This window comes from Ruditapes philippinarum, unplaced genomic scaffold (assembly GCF_026571515.1).
Source record: "Ruditapes philippinarum isolate M1 unplaced genomic scaffold, ASM2657151v2 ctg3269_1_1_1_1, whole genome shotgun sequence".
Lineage (NCBI taxonomy): Eukaryota > Metazoa > Mollusca > Bivalvia > Venerida > Veneridae > Ruditapes > Ruditapes philippinarum.
Genome location: NW_026856682.1, coordinates 15787 through 34260, shown reverse-complemented (window position 1 = coordinate 34260; position 18474 = coordinate 15787). Strand labels below are relative to the sequence as shown.

Genomic DNA, 18474 nt, shown 5'->3' with positions numbered 1-18474 from the left:
TAAATTTCTTTGTGGTTTTGTATTTGATGGAATATTAACTTCTCCAAATGATAACGTAAAAGGTTATTGCATATACGTTATAGATCATTATTTTTTTTGCATATACAGGGCAATAACTGATAAAAGATGATTAATAGTTGAAAAAAATGTATTTTACATACATGAACCGGGAATAAATTATGAGTTTAATCACAATTATTTCCGTATTATTACGTAGCAAATTGCTTCATAATTTTTTATGGGCTTTCAAGCTAAACGTTCCTGTGTCTTATCAGAAATTATGCATATTTTAACATTTAAATATGTTTATGTTTTGGAAAGGAGATCCGTTTATAATGTTGTCACTCATATATACATTTTACACCATGATTGTTGAAGAATATTCACGAGGTGTCATTATTTACAAAGTACCAAAGATTCCAAACAATTAATTACTGTAATTTCACTATAACCGCATTGGAAAGACGAATCAATTTTCAAATCTCAGTCAGTACTTTATCTTTAAACAGATGAAGTTTTGAATGAAACTACGTTACTGTATGTCGATATAGCTATATGTAGTTTCGTAACTTAGTTATAAAATGACCGACGCTTTATAATCCTAGACGTTTAAACATTACATTTAAAATCTTCGATACTTTTGAAATCAGTTGTTAACAATATCTGTTGTCAATAAAGTAAAATTATGTATTGAACGTTTGTTTAAAGAAAATATACAAGTATTTTTTACTTTAATTCTAAAAACAAAAACAAAAAAAACAAAAACGGTAAAGTGGTGCAAGATGTTACGATCCAAAATACCATCTATAACATTAACTCAGTAGAGCGGTAGAAGTGTTTATAAATACAGTTTTTATTCATTATGCTAACTTTATTTTGAATATTATTTTCACTGTGTTAGAGCATATTAAAGTTTAACGATGTAGTAATTCTTTATCCGAAACTCGAATAATATTGGATTGAGCAAACTACAATGATGTGCAATTTGAAGATATCACACGTGGCAAGGACTTTGTCGACGATTTGTTTGGTTTTACATTATCAATACGTATAAAGCGTATTTCGCCTCTGTAAATAAACCACAAATTGCAGCTGTCTATAAATATTTTATTAAAATGAGATTTGTCTATTTTTGTTATCTCCTCTGCTTCATACAGATTAAAGTATAAGCAATTTATGTTATCAGAAAATAATTAATTTAAAATAAAAACAGTCATAGAAATACTTTGTTTAATTTGATCGACAGGTAAATTTGTCTCTCGAGAACAATTATATTTTTGAATTAATTATTTGGATAAACATCGTTTTGTTTTTAATAACTATCTGATTCATCGTTGTATGTTTTAATTGCTTTTACTACTTATAAATTTTGTTTCAATTCCCGTAAGGTTTATTAAAAGCCGTTTTAATTTTGTTTTATCTTTTTAATTTTGGTCAATATAAAGTGTATTGTTAATAGAAACTTGATCATTTACCCAGATTCATTTTGTAAACTAACATAGCTTCTAGGAATTTATTTTAAATGTATTCGTTTAAAACATAATAAATTAGAGAATTTGTTTTAAAAATGGCGTACAATTCAAACTAAATAATAAGTAATAACAAAGCAACGATAACCACAAACTATATAAACGATAAATGGTTATTGGATTTAACTTAAGAGGTAAGTTTTAATGGTGCTATATTTTTGATTATGACACTGAATGAAAATTTTCTAATAATGTTTGGTTTTGATTCACTCTTCAAGGGTCAAATAATGATTCCATTCCTACTCATACACAAGATGACCTCAAGTTTTTGAAGGCATATGTATCCCTTTTGCTAGTGCTATTGGTATTCCAAAATCTTGTTATATTCTCAGACAATATGTTTAACCTATGAAAAACTGTAGCTTTTTTCGTACTGTTTGTGTCACCTCTACGGAATAGTGGCGACATATAGGGATCACTACTCCGTCGTTTGTCTTTCTGTCTGCCCGTTCGTCACAAAACTTGTCCGGGCTACTCCTCATAAAGTACTGGTGCAATTTTTTTCAAACATTACAGTAATGGTCCGTATTAAGTCTACTTATGCATATTGTCAGCATTTTCCAGTTCAATGAATTTTGTCCGAGTTATGCCCCTTATATAAAATTATTTTTAAAGTTTGTCTGAACTACTTCTCTTATGCACCTAATACAATAATTTCAATGATACTTCACATGATTGATTTGTAGCTCAAGTCTTTGCGTATATTGCACGGGTTTTCCGGTTGAATAAATTTTGGTCGAGTTATAGCCCTTGAATAAAAAAGTGTTATTTCTTGCGTGTTGCCATATATACAAAAGCTTGTCCAGACTACTTCTCAAAAACTACGGCTATAATTTCATCCAAACTTAACACCAGGTCTAGTTGTGCATATCCTTGGCTTTGTATGGTTCAGTGAATTTTTTTGGAATTATTGCCCTTTAAATTATTTTTTTTATTTTGTAAAGTTTGTCCGGACTACTCCTCTTATGCCAGTAATGCAATTTCAATGAAACCTTACAGGATTGGTTGGTACGTCAAGTACTTGTGCATAATACACAAGTCTTTCGCTTGAATGATTTTCAGCTGAGTTATTGCCCCTGTGTTTGCCCCGTTGATGACTTTTGGGTCTCCTGCTACACAATAGCTGCAACATGCGATTGGCTATTGTGAGGCGACACATGTCATCACTGATGACCCTTGTTTTCTGATTTTGTTTCTATAACATTTCAACTTCCGCAATTTTGGACTTAAATATTAAGAAATGTAATCATATCATCGTGTAGAATGGTTTTCTGTTTTTATAAAAGCTTGTTTATGTTTTATATATTGCGAATGATAGCATATCCAATTAAATTGTGTATTTATCAATTCCAGTGCAAACACTTACCATATACATGTATATGCAGTAAATAAAATTAATATAAGCTATTGTGAAAAAAATCATATATATCCTTAAAATTATACAGTGTTATTCAAAGAGAAGGTGTACGTTTTTTTCAAATGGACATGTTTATCTTGTTTATATTATAGATGTTGCTAAGATTTCAAAAAACATCATCATCAACAACAACAACAACACCAAAATAAACAAACAAACAAAAACCACAAAAGCAGCGTATATTGATATAGTAAATGTTATTGATATGGTAAGTGTATGTTCTGGGATCGACAAATATACATGTTTTGATATTTTGATTTTAAGGCGTTTGGAGCTCCATGCACCAAGGGCCTGTGATTAATAAAAGATGTATCAAATCCTACTTTGAAGTAACAAACAATTGGTATAACTTTTATAGATATGAAAAACCTGACAGACAAGTTACGGGTTCCTATCATAAGCAACGCAACTGACGAAAATGATGATGACAGTGACGACTTTATTGCTATGGTAACCGAAATCTTCGTTCCTACTGCAATTGGATTAATCATTCTGATCGTTCTCGGCGTTGGTGGAAATATTATGACAATGTTAGCTTACGTTGAAAACCGTCATCACAACAAAGTGTATGATTTCTATATATTTAATCTGGCGGTCACGGATCTCATTCTATGTAGTGTAAGTATGCCACTTTATACGGTGTACACCTTGATGAACTTTACATGGCCATTTGGGTACTGGTTTTGTAAAATATGGTTGCTAATCGACTTCACAGCATGTACTGAGGCAACGGCACTCATTCTTATTCTTAGCATGGACAGACTATTAATGATTTCCCTTCGTACCAAATACGAAAATCAAATCACGTGGAAAGTTGCTAAGACTGTTCTTATAATATCTTGGATAATATCCCTTATTTATTACGGACCAGCAATCTTAGCATGGAATTATCTGGTTGGATATTCTACTGCAGAGTACATGGATTGTGATGTTGAATTTGTTTATGAAAATGATTTTGTTATCACAATGTCGATCCTTGATTTCCTGTTACCGGCAGTTAGTCTTGCTGTTATAAATGGATGTTTGTTGATAAAGATTTTTAGCTGGACAGACAGAAAAGGAAAATCACATAAATGTCAAGAAGCGAATACACGTCAGTGTTTTAGCGTATCAGAACATGCTCTATCAACACAATGTTATGTCTCTACTAGTTTGCATCAAAACAAAGCTAGCGCTAATATATCAATGCCAATGTTACGCGATGAAAGAAGTTCATTTCATTCTGACAATTGTTTAAAATCAAAGAAAATAGGAGCACTTGCTAAAGAAAATATCAAGCATACAGCAGCGAAACCCAAGTTAAAATCTGCAAAACTTCTTGCAATGTTAGTGTTCTCCTTTCTTTTCTTTTGGTCACCGTACACGATCACAACTGTTGTAATCTCTTTTTGTAACAAATGTGTGAATCAGAGTTTGTACGAATTTTTTAATTGGCTCCTATGGATGAAATCAGCAGTTAATCCATTTCTCTATGCTTATAATATTCCACGATACAGGCAATGTTTCAAGAAATACATGAAGATGCTGGGAAAATGTAGAAATTCTCATTGATAAATGACACCAAAACAAAAGTGTTACTTTATTCATTCAAGGACGGTTACAATACTAGTATTCTATGATTTCTGTCTTGTGAATTAATTATAAGATACAATGATACAGGTGCAGACAAATAAGATATGTCATAAATATATATCCATAAGCGTTTCAGAATCTGTCCATCAATGATCGGAAAAATATTTTTTTTTATGTAATTAATAGAAATAATAATAAAACAGCTTTATTTAATGGTCGCTTTCGCAGCAAGTTTTCGTTGGAGAGAAGTAAATATGATTTGTATATGAATATACATGTATATTCCATTGTATAAACATTGTAAATTTGCTGAAGAAGGATGGGAAAAGTAATCATATATACGAGTTAACTGCTTATGTATAGATTGTTAATTTTCAGTAACCGTCGTACATTCCACGTCTGCCGGACCTTTTGAAACACTGGTTATAGCAACAGTTCATCCGTGTACAACCAGGGCTCTGTAAATGGATTAAAAATCAGAATAATTATCAAAAAGTAGTTTGCGAAATTTCGGCTAAGCTCGTTACTTTACGAGAATTTTAGCTGCATATTGACCAGGAGGAACAGAAATCTTGTAAATTTATGACATCGTAAATATAACGTACTGAAAAAGAGCTATCAGGTTACGTTATATTGAAAATCTTAAGAACTCTTTCAGGTTTTAGTAGAAAAATAAGAAAGGAACCATTCTGATTAGGCTCTAAACCACAATAAATAAACAAATAAATCAATAATAAATAAATAAATAAATGAATAAATAAAAATAAATAAATAAATAAATAAACGAACATAATAAATCAAAATAAATAAATAAAAAAATACATAGATAAAAATCCACAAATAATATACACCTTTAAAGGCCCATAATGGTATACTTACAAGAAATCTGATACATAAAGGTAATGGAGAGAAATGATTGACACCGTTTAATTCATTAACTAGATATTCGAGATAGATAACTAAGTGCTCTCTAGAATTTTGAGTTTCTAAGTTGCACTTTTAATTCAAAATAAAACAATTTTAAAACAAATCATACTCCGTCCCAGCCGCAAAAGCATCTGTTACAACCATCATAATACCGTTCACCTTCTCTACGAAGTCGACCCCAACAGTCAATGCATCCTGCATGAGGGAGAAATATCACATATTATTTAAGAAGGTTTAGATACCTTCACAATGAGTGAAAATAAAAAAGAAAAACATGACTGGTGGAAAACTTTAACCAACAAACCAGCTGTGTTTAAGATAAGAAGAATCTCAATATTTTTGTGCCAAAGAAAACTGATAATAAATTGAAAACAAAATCAAGACACGCACGAAAGAGGAAACTTCCATATTTAATAAGTAACCATAATGATGATATTAGATGTAGCCGTTAAGTAAAAAGAAAAAGAGAAACTTACGTCTTCTCGGATAGTACCTTACATCTGAAAGTACGAGATGTGATCATATTGTCATTCTCAAAATAAGTAATTTTGAAATATATTTTCATAAGATGCTTTTCAAAGATCCAGATTTTACTTGAGAGTGGTGATTTACATTTGTAAGTATATCCGAAATGCCAAATGACCAATTCATATGTAAAACATTTAGCAGCACGAACAAAAATTATCTTATTGTATCATTTTATGAATTCAAGAAAAATTTGAAATTCATTCAAATAAAAAAATGATATTCTAAAATAGTTTGCGATTTATTTAAATTGAGCAGTTTTTTACTTAGATAATGTTGAATTTTGCATCTTTTAAAATGTACTAGTAATTCAAATTTCATCATTTTATTGCTTAAGATTGAGATAAAAACGCTCTGAAAAATAACAACTTGACGCTTTACCAAGATATTACAGCATTTAAAATAAAACTTAACCACCTTTTTATGTAATACGTAATGCATCAAACAATTTTTCAATACAAACATAAAAAAGAGTTCCGGTGATTCGTGACAGTTTCTCTATTTTGATACACATAAACACGCTAAATATTATTCTAAAAATATCACAAAATCGAAAACTTAAAACTTACAGGCTCCAGAATATGTGACACATAATGTAATTACCAAAATTAAAACCAAGACTCTCATATTATGTTCCTTGTGAGGTGAGGAGATTTGAAGAATCAATGGATGAATAATTTCCTTCAATCGTATATACTCTAATTGAAATATGATTGATTATTCGATCCCAGAAATAATGCTTAGTGTAATACAATGTTGTTTATAAATTTACAATAATGTCTTCTTGAAATATAAATAAGGACAGTCTACAACAACAATTAACCTCTTACTGGTGAACAATTATTCATATCTTGATAGTTTCCCGTATTAACTTTTTTATATTTTTATATCTCCTCATTAAAATGTCAACCTTTCACTCCCGTCGTCGAAGTGGTAAATCAATAAACGTGAAATGAAATATTCAATAAACTGTGCACTGATATTTTAATAATGTAAAAGATAGATTAATCGCCTTATTGTCTTTGTTTTATTTGTCATGCTCTCTCTCTCTTATTTTTACTATCGCCATTATTGATTATAAAACTGATAGATTTGAGACTAGGAATTTTATAATCCAAACTTTGTGTGTGGGTATATCTCGAACTTTTCCCCCTGTTGTTTATAATTGTTTAGCTCGAACTTGAGGCGTGTTACATCGAACTGCTTATGACAATATGAGAAAAGTGGAAAAAATACCTAATATGCAAATTTGGCAATTAATTTCCATTGCTTCATCGACCAGTCATTGCACTTGTTCTAAGATAAGCATGAAGTAATATTTGATGATAATCCATTCGTACTTTTTAATAAAGAGGAGATGAGAAATTCAAATGATCTTAATTTGTCATCATATGTTTCCTATAAGATATCAATTGGTTTAATAGAATCGTAGTAGTTCAGTATGTACTGCTACTTTTTGATGAACAAACGTTTGTGTCGGAACTTGAAACTTAACTATTTATGATATTGCTGACATTTAATTGTGCAGTGTCATGTATGGAATGATTGAATCGGCATCTGAAATATTTGAGCAATCATTTATCCATTTAAATTTTAGGGTTGACAATTTGATTCGACACACACGGCGTAAACACTTTTTAAAAACATTCCTGTCGTGTATTGAAGATGATAAAATAGTTTCAGGAAACGTTTTCGAAATAATAAACATTGCCATAAACGTCATCTGCATGGGTTTCATTAAAAAGATAAACCTTTGCGTATTTTATGATAATAACAATGTCTCTAGGTGAAAGTAGCGAGTTAACAAAGGTCAATACCGTGTGTAGGACCAAATTGCTGAAACGCAACACAAGAAATTCAATGCGATGCAATGGGAAAAATTTAGCACAGGCTCTCACTCAAGGACCAAGATCATTGCAAAAGGGTTCAATTCGGGGCGTCGGTGGCCGAGTGGTTAAGGTCGTTGACTTCAAACCACTTGCCCCTCACCACTGAATCCCGACATGGACTTTGGATTCTTTCATGTGAGGAAGCTATCCATCTAGCTTACGGAACGTCGGTGGTTCTACTCAGGTGCCCGTTCGTGCCTGAAAAAATGCACGGAAGGGCACCTGAGGTCTTCCTCCACCAGTAAAGCTGACGTCGCGATATGACCTATATTGTGTCGATGTGACGTAAAACCCAAAATTAACAAAAAACAAAAGGGTTCAATTTGACCAGAAGTTGGCAGGGCAAATGTCATTTCAAGCACAGAGTCTTAGTAAGTAAGTAAGTAAGTAAGTAAGTAAGTAAGTAAGTAAGTAACAACTTTATTTTATGAGGCTACATATTCAGTTTCCCGAACTTCCATGCGGGCCTCAGTATATACAAAACAACATAAAATACAATCACAATTACGTCATGTTAAAATCAAGATGCGTAGTGTCATTGTGTTATTGAAGTTAACATCCGCCATAAGCATACACACTGAAGATAGGATGGAGAACATCATTTCTGTATGACTTTCATTAACGTTTTATTCAAACATAGCTAGCCCGTTTTCTGTTGATGTGTCTAGCTTTGTGACGTCGCATGAGAACTCGTACCTCACCGGCCAATCGTACATTTGTAAATCCATGGCAAAATATCGAACAAAATCGCTTTGCTTAATTTTGGTGTCTTTGTTGTCGCAGCTTATTGATCATGAACAGGAAATTTACATTTGTGAAGTCACCGTTCTAATATGGACAATGTAAATTTCGTGCAATCTGTAAATCTTTATCAATTAAATTCGAATTCCTACAGATTGGGTTTTTGAAATTGATTATTAAATGTCGTGTATCAATGAATTTTTTTCGTATTCAGTTTTGAAATAATTAAAATATGATTGGTATGCTTTTTATTTTAATTGTTGAGTTTTCAAGTATCTGTTTTCATCTTATTAATGTATTAGTTCTAATAAGTTTATTGCTTGTTGGATTTGATATTTGTTCTACGAGTGAAAATATGTTACAAATATGTTCATGTAATTGGCGGTATTATGTTGTCGCAAATAATAGTTTATCAGCACGTAATTGACTTTCGTGAACTCATCACTCTTATATTGACAATGTTAATGGCTTACAATACGTAAATCTTTATCAATAAAAATGGAATTCTTACAGATGGTGTTCTTTTTTTAATTGATTTGCTCTGTATCTAATGAAACTAGCTTGTCGTTTTAAGTGTTAAAATAATTACAATATGACTAGTGCATTTTTAAGTTGTAGAGTTTGGTACTCGAAATATTTAATGTTATATTATTCCTTCTACGTTTATTGCTAGTTAAATTTAATATTTGTTTAAAATATATCATGCAATTTCAAAAGTTTGCATACATAGTTTTCAAAACAAATTCAACGATGGTTATTTTCCTTATAACATTTATTTCCATTCCTTGGGCATGTAGAATCAACGCTATGTTAATGTAAAGTATAAGACATTTTGACTTTTTGAGTTTTAGAAAATTTAATTACTTGAAACTTATTCAAATGGTGGTAAATCGTAGATACTCGTGTTTAAAGTTAATTTTAAAAAGACATGTACGCATTCATTTCATGGATGATTAGTTCGATAATTCAGAGAATAGGGAAAACTATTGTATTTATCAGGATTCGGCGTTAGTCATAATCTAAGGTCACTTCCCAGGGCCAATGAAACTCTAGTAGGGATTTTAACAGAATTATAGTCCTTTAAAAAGAAAAATAATTCTTCGTTTAAGTTGTGCATGCATTATCAATCTTAAAAAACTGCTGAAGGTATCGTTTGAATCTTAATACATGCCTTTGTGACCATAACTGAAATTCACAATCCGAAGGTCAAAAATCAAATTCTTTACATATATTTGACTGATTTATAGTCCTTTTTTTAACTAAGACAATTCTTGTTTAAGGTTTTGCGTGCAATATTAATCTTTAAAACTAATGAAGGTATTTACTTGAATCGCAAACCGTGTCTTTTAGATCATAATTGATGTTTTCCGGAACTCATACAAGTTGTACAATTAAAATGTCACCGCTATAGATTCACGGTACAATACCGGTTACAATAGATAAGTGAACCTGTTCGCCCTTATTTTTGAAGAAGTAACTGTAACAGTTTGTTTTTACTCCTGGAAAGGTTGACTTAATCCCCAAAATATTCTTAATTCTGGAGTAATTTCAGTATTTTAGTTCTAACATTTTGACAATTTCTAATTGGGTGGTTCCAATATTTCTTCTTGAATAATGCTGAATAACCCTTAGGGCAAGTTGCCTGCATTTAGCTTTGTCTTTTGACGTCTTATCTGTGATACCCATGTTTCCATTTTGTTTAGTTCCGCCAAGTGTTTTCCCGGAAGTGTTACATTAAAGGTTCCATGAACAAATCTTCGGATGTTTTGTAAATTCAATTACCATTTCATGATTGAAAGGTTGAATTCTGCTTAAGCCGGTGATAGGGGGAGTAGACGGTAGCTGCACTTGACAGTACTGTCCATGAACAGGGTCATTCAAACCAAGCCTGTAACATTTTCAATTTTGCCGTTTTTGACTTTCTTATGGGATTCTTATTTTCTCTATTCTCGAGGTAACTTAATAAGGTTTAAAACTATCACATGGAATTTGACCCTTTCTAGACACAATAATATTTTCAAGGACACTTCGAGAGTTGAGAATAGGCGGATGTGCCGACCTACTGACAGCTCTTGTTTTTATGTATGTTCATACTTTTAAAGTAGAAATAGGATATAGGACAATAAAAACCAACACAGTTTTAGATTATTGCAGTTTTACAAAAGTATTCACTTTGACATAATTAGCCATAGTGACCTCTGAATGGTTTGTAACACAAATTGTATGGACACCATCTACGTGTACATTGTGGTACCTGTAACACAAAAAATTAGCATAAGCTCATTGATACTGCTTACAATACCGCATTCCCAGATGAAAAAAAAATCTTTATTTTATAACAAACGTTTGTTAATTATAAATCTACTTAAGATGTCTCATTTGTCAAGTAGTAAAGTAGCAAGTTTCCACAAAATATGAAAGACAAGATCAACAAGGAAGGGCAGCATTCAATAAACGCATATCCCGACAAAGGACCACCGACAAATGTTTTGTTCTCAGATTTTCTGTAATACATAAGCACGCCAAATATAGACATTTCTATTTCTTGTTTGTTATTGCATTTATCTGTACAAACTAATAATAAACTTACACCAGCGTAGCTACAGACGCACCAATTACATCCATCAAAGTATCTTATACCTTCTCTCTGGTATCGACCATAGCAGTCACGACATTCTGTACAAAATAAAAAAAAGTATTACAGATGTAAGCCTTTGAAAAGCAAGTCACTTACCTATCTTAAAACTTAAATATGACATGTCATGATCTACACAAGTTGATGATATTAGTTTCAATGGCTAGGGGTTGTGGACGGTAACTTGCATTTTCCATTACCGTCCATGAACAGGCTCAATCAAATCGAGCCTGCAACATTTTCAATTTAGTCTTCTTGGGCTTTCTTTAGGGATTCTTTATCTCACTATTTTAAGTATGATACTAGTATTCTTTACTTAAATATGTTGATTATAGAAAGTACTGGGATATGTGCAAATGCCGACATGTTTTTGTGAACAAGCTGTGTTATGAGTACGGGGCCTCATGCGTGAAATAAAATAGATAAATACAGAATCCCTAAAGAAAGCTCAATACAGCAAAATTGAAAATGTTGCAGGCTCGGTTTGATTGAGCCTGTTCATGGACGGTACTGGAAAGTGCAAGTTACCGTCCACGCCCCCTAGCACCGGCTTAAGCAGAATTCAACATTTAAACATGAAATAGTGAAATTTTGAATTTAGAAACATCCGCAGATGTGTTCATACGGCGGTTATCATGGAACATCATTATTGGTGCACAATGTATCTTTCTATTACTTGAATAAGTTCTTTTTATGTTCTTTATTACATGTGGATAATATATGTGCATGAGATCGATGTCATTTAGAGAGATACTAAAATACAAACAAAGTAATGTATTGTTTTGATAATTGCACAAAAAATGTGAGCATGACATTGGGAAAACATATAGCACATAGGTTACATATTGCTTAAACCAAACCATTTAACTTGTGAATCTTTGTAAATTATTGATTGATATTTAGGGACATAATAGAGCTATAATTTCGATGAATGAATAAGAAAACCATCGCAGAAATGCTTGGGCCGTGCGTTTATTCATTTCTTAACATAACATTCACTTGTAATATTATAAATTAAGCACATATATACAAAAGTAAAATAAAAATAGAAGTTCAAAATGATAAAAATTCTAGACTGTGCTTACCTCTACTTGGATGGTACTTTTTATCTGCAATTTAAAGATGGAAATATGAAAAGATTTGCCGCTGCTTTTATTATCAAATCATAATGTTTAATATTACAAATTAAATAAGCCTTTGTAGTGAAAATCAGTTTTAAACGGCATTGTTAATTAAGCTTAATCCATTCATTAAAATCAGATTTTAACAACGTTATATTTTGATAACTATAGCTGCCTTTCACTCACCATATGACATTTACAATGTAGTTATAAACTCTTGCAGATATATTGTTTTTGCCAAAGGCAATGAAAGTATATGATTTAGTTGCATTTTATTTATTTGAATACCTACATCAAAATATCATTACTCAGCCATTTCAAAATAGAATTGTTGAGAGAAAAAACAAAACACTTACATCCATCGGTTGTAGCTAAACACAACATAACACTAATTGTGATTACAAAAAGCTTCATATTTCACCTCTATGATGTCAACTCTCTGTTCCAAGTATTAATACAAAGATTGGGCTACAATTAGTTTCTGTGTATATATACCGTTGTATAAAGGTCAGGGTTTATAAAATGATACATCTTATTGATGGTGTTTGTAGCGAGATGGTACGCGAGAGAACAAAGAGTTTTGTTTGCTTTTTTTTTTTTTTTGGGGGGGGTTCAGCCGGAGGCACATGTTTTGTTACATTTACCATGCAAATTGACAAAATACACGTGGCGAATATATAGCCTTAATTACCATAATCATTTTATAATTTGTTGTTAAATGCAAACATGCATTTATCATCGTGAATTTAGTGTTTTAATAATCAGTTAATTTAGTATATTTGTACTTCATATTGGTCTGACTTAGTCATACCACGACAGAACAAGTTACCGTGTTTGATATATCGTATTTTGTTGAATAATTTTAATAACTCCCAGACTGTATCTAGATTAAGATTTCAGTGGATAAAATTTGTTCAGAATATTTTGTATGAATCTGGGCTGTATAACATTTGGCATAACCATGAATTTCATAACCATAAATGGTCAACGATGTCAGTCAAACAAAAATTTTAAAATTATTTTTAAATGAGTGGTATTCTGGTATTGAGAATTCTAGTAAATGCAAAAATTAAAGATTATTCAAACATATTGTTTGTTTTGAAACATATCTTGTAAAAACTCCATCAAAATTTTACAATATATGATAAAATTTAGAACAAGAAATAACAAATTGCAAGTAGAAACCGGAAGTTGGAACAACATCGAACTTAACAGGCGTGTCTGTACACTGTGTGGTAGATCAATTGGTGATGAATTTCATTATATTTTTGAGTGTCCGTGTTTTGATAACAGCAGGAAACGTTTTTTGAAACATAACTTTTTAAAGAAACATAATATACATTCTATTGATCTTCTTATGAACACCTTCCAGATTAAAAAAAACTTTGTTTATTTATTAAAGAATTTATATTAAGATTCAAATGAGCCAAAAAAATGTATAAATTTAATGTTGTGGAGAACCCTATTGAAGTATTTGTTTTAATACTGACTCTCCCGCAATACTTATGTTAACAATTTATATATCATGTTATTTTGATACTGTCTGATTCTGAAGCCTAATTTATTATGTACATATAATTGTATTATTACCTTTGTATGATCTGAGTGAATAAATAAATTAATATGAATATGAATATTTGAATAAGTTAAACATAAATTTAAGACTTCTTAAAATATGTGCCGAAATACCGAGGTTGCATAATGATGTAATCACATACAATCGCGACTATCATTTGATTATAAACAATCAGTTTCTTTAAGAAAAGATACTCGAAAGAAGTAAAATATATTATTACTTAAAATGTTAATCCTAAGTTTTCGACATATATAGAAATGTTAGCAATGCTTGCATCCAAATAGATCGTATGTAAATATACTTTTGTTACAATAGACAGAATAGTCAATTTTATTATTTGTCTTGAAAAATTGTACTGTGTAATATGTTTGTGTTTCTAACTGAACCTGTCGTAATTCGGTAAGAGAACTCAATTTCTAACACTAACATTAACGCAGTCAGAAGGCAGTTATATTTAAAAATGCTTGATTAGTATGCAAAAATATATGAACATTATATAAACAATAAATCAATTGAAAACATCAATGATTGTGTGTGTGTACGTGTGCGTGCGTGCGTGCGCGCGTGTGTGTGTGTTTGTGTGCTTTCACAAATTTGCATGATAAGTCAGTACGTTCTTGTTTAAGATTAAATTCTGTAAGTTCATATGTAAAATAAACTGTTCACTATATTGGGAACTGATTTTTTGAAACTGTTTAATATTGATTTATTTTCCTATTACCAATAAACAAATATATGCATGTAAATGTTTGACCATCTAATATCTATTTATATGTTTAGTAAGAAACAAAAGAAACAGAATTTTAGTAGTAAGAAACAGATTGGCTCATTTTTGCTGGGGTTTACTTATTGTGACCGCAGAGAAAGGGAAAGCGACAGAAATATCATATTTAGATACTCGTTCAATGGTTCGTTTTTTCTGGGGTTTCATATTGTGACGACAGGGCACGTGTTTTTCAGTTTGACTATGATACAAAAGAGAAAGAACATTAAAACACTCGGCAATCTGATTAATACTCGGGGGCTATGCCCCCTCGTACAAATCAAAGAGCCTTGTGTTTCGATGCTCTTTCTATTGCTTAACCGTCATTACTTATTGTAATATTTAAATTTAGAAACAGGATTTTAATGTCATTAATTAGATGAGTTAATTGTTATGCAGTGTTAAAGCACCTGTTAAATCGGTAGTATCGCAGCGTACAATATGTAACCCTTAACTTTGTTTTTGTAAAAAACGAATTAGTTGATAATAACGTATTCAGTCAAAACCAGAAAAGGCAATCGTCGATATACAAAAAGTTGAAATTCCTTTGTCCAAGTTACGGTATTTTTAAAGGATGATTTTAAACTTATTATTCATATAACGTACCACAGCATAGCGACAGACGCACCAGTTACATCCATCAAAATAGTTCATCCCCAACGAATCTACATTATCAATCTTCACAGTCTATAAAAAAGTAATAATTCCTAAAGAAAGTCCAGAACGACAGAACTGAAAATGTTAAAGGCTCGGTTTATGTCTACTCATGGCCTATAATGGATAGTGCAAGCTACCGTCCAAAACTCCTTGCATTGGATTAAGGAAAACACGGATCTGAATATGACTGGTCATATCATATCTGGATAGCAAATTTTAGGCAGAGTCTACATATTCACACAAAAAATCAAACAATATCACTGCACAAAAGTTTAAAATAAATTATTCAACTTGACAGGCAGTACTTGTAACTAGCTCGATAGTGTCATACATTACATGTACAAACATTTGTTGTCGAAGATAATGAAAAGCTCCATCGACTTCAATGAGATATCTCTACATATTTTGTATCATTATTTTATATATACATTAATCTGACATTCGTTGTAAATTGTTCTAAATTATAATAAATGACTTTTCATTAGGCTTGTTTTCACTTCAAATGTAAGGCTAACATGAAGTTAACCAAACACAGACACAAACAGATAAAGCATAGTGTGTATTCACATTAAAGTTGTCGTAATTTCGTCAAATGAAATACGTTTAGACCTTTAACAAATTAAACAAACTGTCTAGGCAACTATGTAAATCATATTGCTAAACATTTTAAATGTTTCGAAATGTCTCTAGTGAATGTTTTACACGTTTGGTAACTGTTGAAGCAGCAGTGGACTAAAAAGAACTATCGCTTTATAAACACTATAATATGTTAGGTTTCAAAGTCTTAGTTTAAACATATTTATTTCGCGCATATATACAAATCAATTAGAAAAAGACTAAATCGTACGAAATTCTTATCCTTTTTAGTGTATTGTATGATGTGTCGATTTTTTACTATATCAAAAGTATGTCAAGTCAATATAGATGTTAAAATGTGTAAGAGGTAATAAACTGTATAGCAATAAAAACTGACTGATAAGTACTTTTTAAATGCAATGTTGTAGCTATCAAAAACATCATTAAACGTCTCAAAGTCTTGAATCTATTCTCAATGTGTATTAGTAGAATATTTTTGAATTTATATGATAATATACATAAAACCTAGGGCTTAAGCCGATGGATGACAAGTTAGGTACTTTTTTACAAATTGATTTCAAAGCTCTTGATGGGACTTTCCTTTCAAAAATTGAACGCAACTCCTCTTTTTATTGCTATTCCTTCACACACACACACACACACACAAAAACATTGTACGACCGTTATATTGTTACCTACAATCTATGCAATTTTATTGTTATTCATGTAAAACCTGAATGTAACAGTAAAGATGGAAAAAAAATTCTTTATAGGCATTTTTTATTAAATATACACATGCGTCTTTATTTTAAATCTACATATTTAATGGTCCCATTGATCAATCATTCGTCATGATGATGTATTTTTATGTAGATCTTATTATGATTTTCTACGAACTCATTTAAATATTGAAAATGAATCATAAATAATTCTGTGCAGGAACGATTTAAAGTCAAGGACAACAAATTTAAATCATCAATCTTATTCATCTTACCGTTTGGGAAACAACACTTATTATTTTGCATGTAGGTGATTACAAATTAAGGCAATAATATAGCAAAAAAGGAAGGCATAAAGAAATCAGGCAATCAGTAGGCGGGATATGTTGCACTGAATATGCCAGGGGATTTAAATTTCACAAAAGTTATTTAAAAAAGACTAGAATCTTCGTGAAAAATACAATGAAGATTATTTTTCAAAAAATCCTAAATTTTGGAAGCCTTTTAGGAAATTATTAACAGTAATTAAATAAACATACCATTCTCTAGTTAAAATTGTCATAATCTCATGTCTGACTTTTATGATATCTCAAAGGATGAGATCGATGGCAGAGAAAATAGAGAACGTATCTGATAACTGTCAAGAAACAATTAACAACAACAGAACCATTTCCCCAGCCTCGAGTATAGTCGACAAAAAGATAGCACTATAGGCAAAAAATATAGTGTTACAAATAAAAAATGTATTTTATATATGTTGCACACTGAAATAAGCATAACTTTTCCGTTTGAAAAACTGATATAGTTCTGAACTGAAATCATTTTGTAGCTTCAATCACTTTAATTACAGCTATATTTCAAATAAAAAGAACGCTGGTGTAATGAAAACTACTGTTTCGAATAATCCAATTTCAATTTCATTTTATTTACAATAAAAGATGCAAGTGTAGTAGAGTAAGAGGTTTTAATTTTATTAAATGACGGATAGGAAATAGTCCTTATTAATCCAAGTCGTAGGTTAGAACATTTAGGGCATTCAAGCATTTCTCTCGCACTACATTCACACAAAGGAGAGTCGGTAATTTTTATTATCAAATAAGTCAGCAGAAAGTGAGCTGCAGTAAGTACGTAGTATTGTATGAAAAATTTGTAATTTACGCTCACCGCAAAGAAAATGGACATGTACGTTTGGCATATCAATATTTAGAAGTCGATTAAATTATGTTAACGTAGTAGTAGATCGTGGTAGAATTGAAAGAGAGTTAAAATCCCTAATAACAGAAAGTAAAAATGATTCAAAGTAAAACGGATATATTGTGTGTCGTCCGCGTTCCGTAGAGGGTAACGATGCTCACTGCCAATCGACGGAGGGACAATATCAGGACGGTAATGTGGTGTAAGATGGCTTTTCATTTGAAAAAAGATAAGTTCATGTTTGTGTCTCTTTTTTTTCTAGGGATTCCAAGCCAATCTTATTCATGCGTTTATCGATTGACACGAGCTTAGTTGTTCCAATAATTATTCTAGCGGCTTCATGTTGAATTTGTTTGAGGTCTTTTTTATCACTTTGTGTACAATTATCGAAAAGCACATCTGCATATTCTAAATTCGGTCTTATGAAAGATTGATAAATTACTTCAATTGATTTCCTATCAAGTTGGTATTTTAATATTTTCATAATGTTTATTCTTTTCCAAGCTTTATTTGTAATATATTCAATATGAGTGGACCATCTTAAATCATGAGCGAAAGTGATTCCCAAGTGTTTATGAATGCATACTTCTTTTATTTGTGTACCATACATAACTATAGGAGGAATGATTATGG

The 18474-nt window shown here is 31.1% G+C and overlaps 1 protein-coding gene across 1 annotated transcript; it reads left to right on the top strand.

Moving 5' to 3' along the window:
• Window positions 1-3094: 3094 nt before the first annotated feature.
• Window positions 3095-4513, top strand: LOC132747320 (histamine H3 receptor-like). Its single transcript, XM_060736669.1, has one exon. The coding sequence runs from the start codon at window positions 3307-3309 to the stop codon at window positions 4495-4497; it is 1191 nt and encodes a 396-aa protein (XP_060592652.1). The 5' UTR covers window positions 3095-3306; the 3' UTR covers window positions 4498-4513.
• The last annotated feature ends 13961 nt before the right edge of the window (window positions 4514-18474 follow it).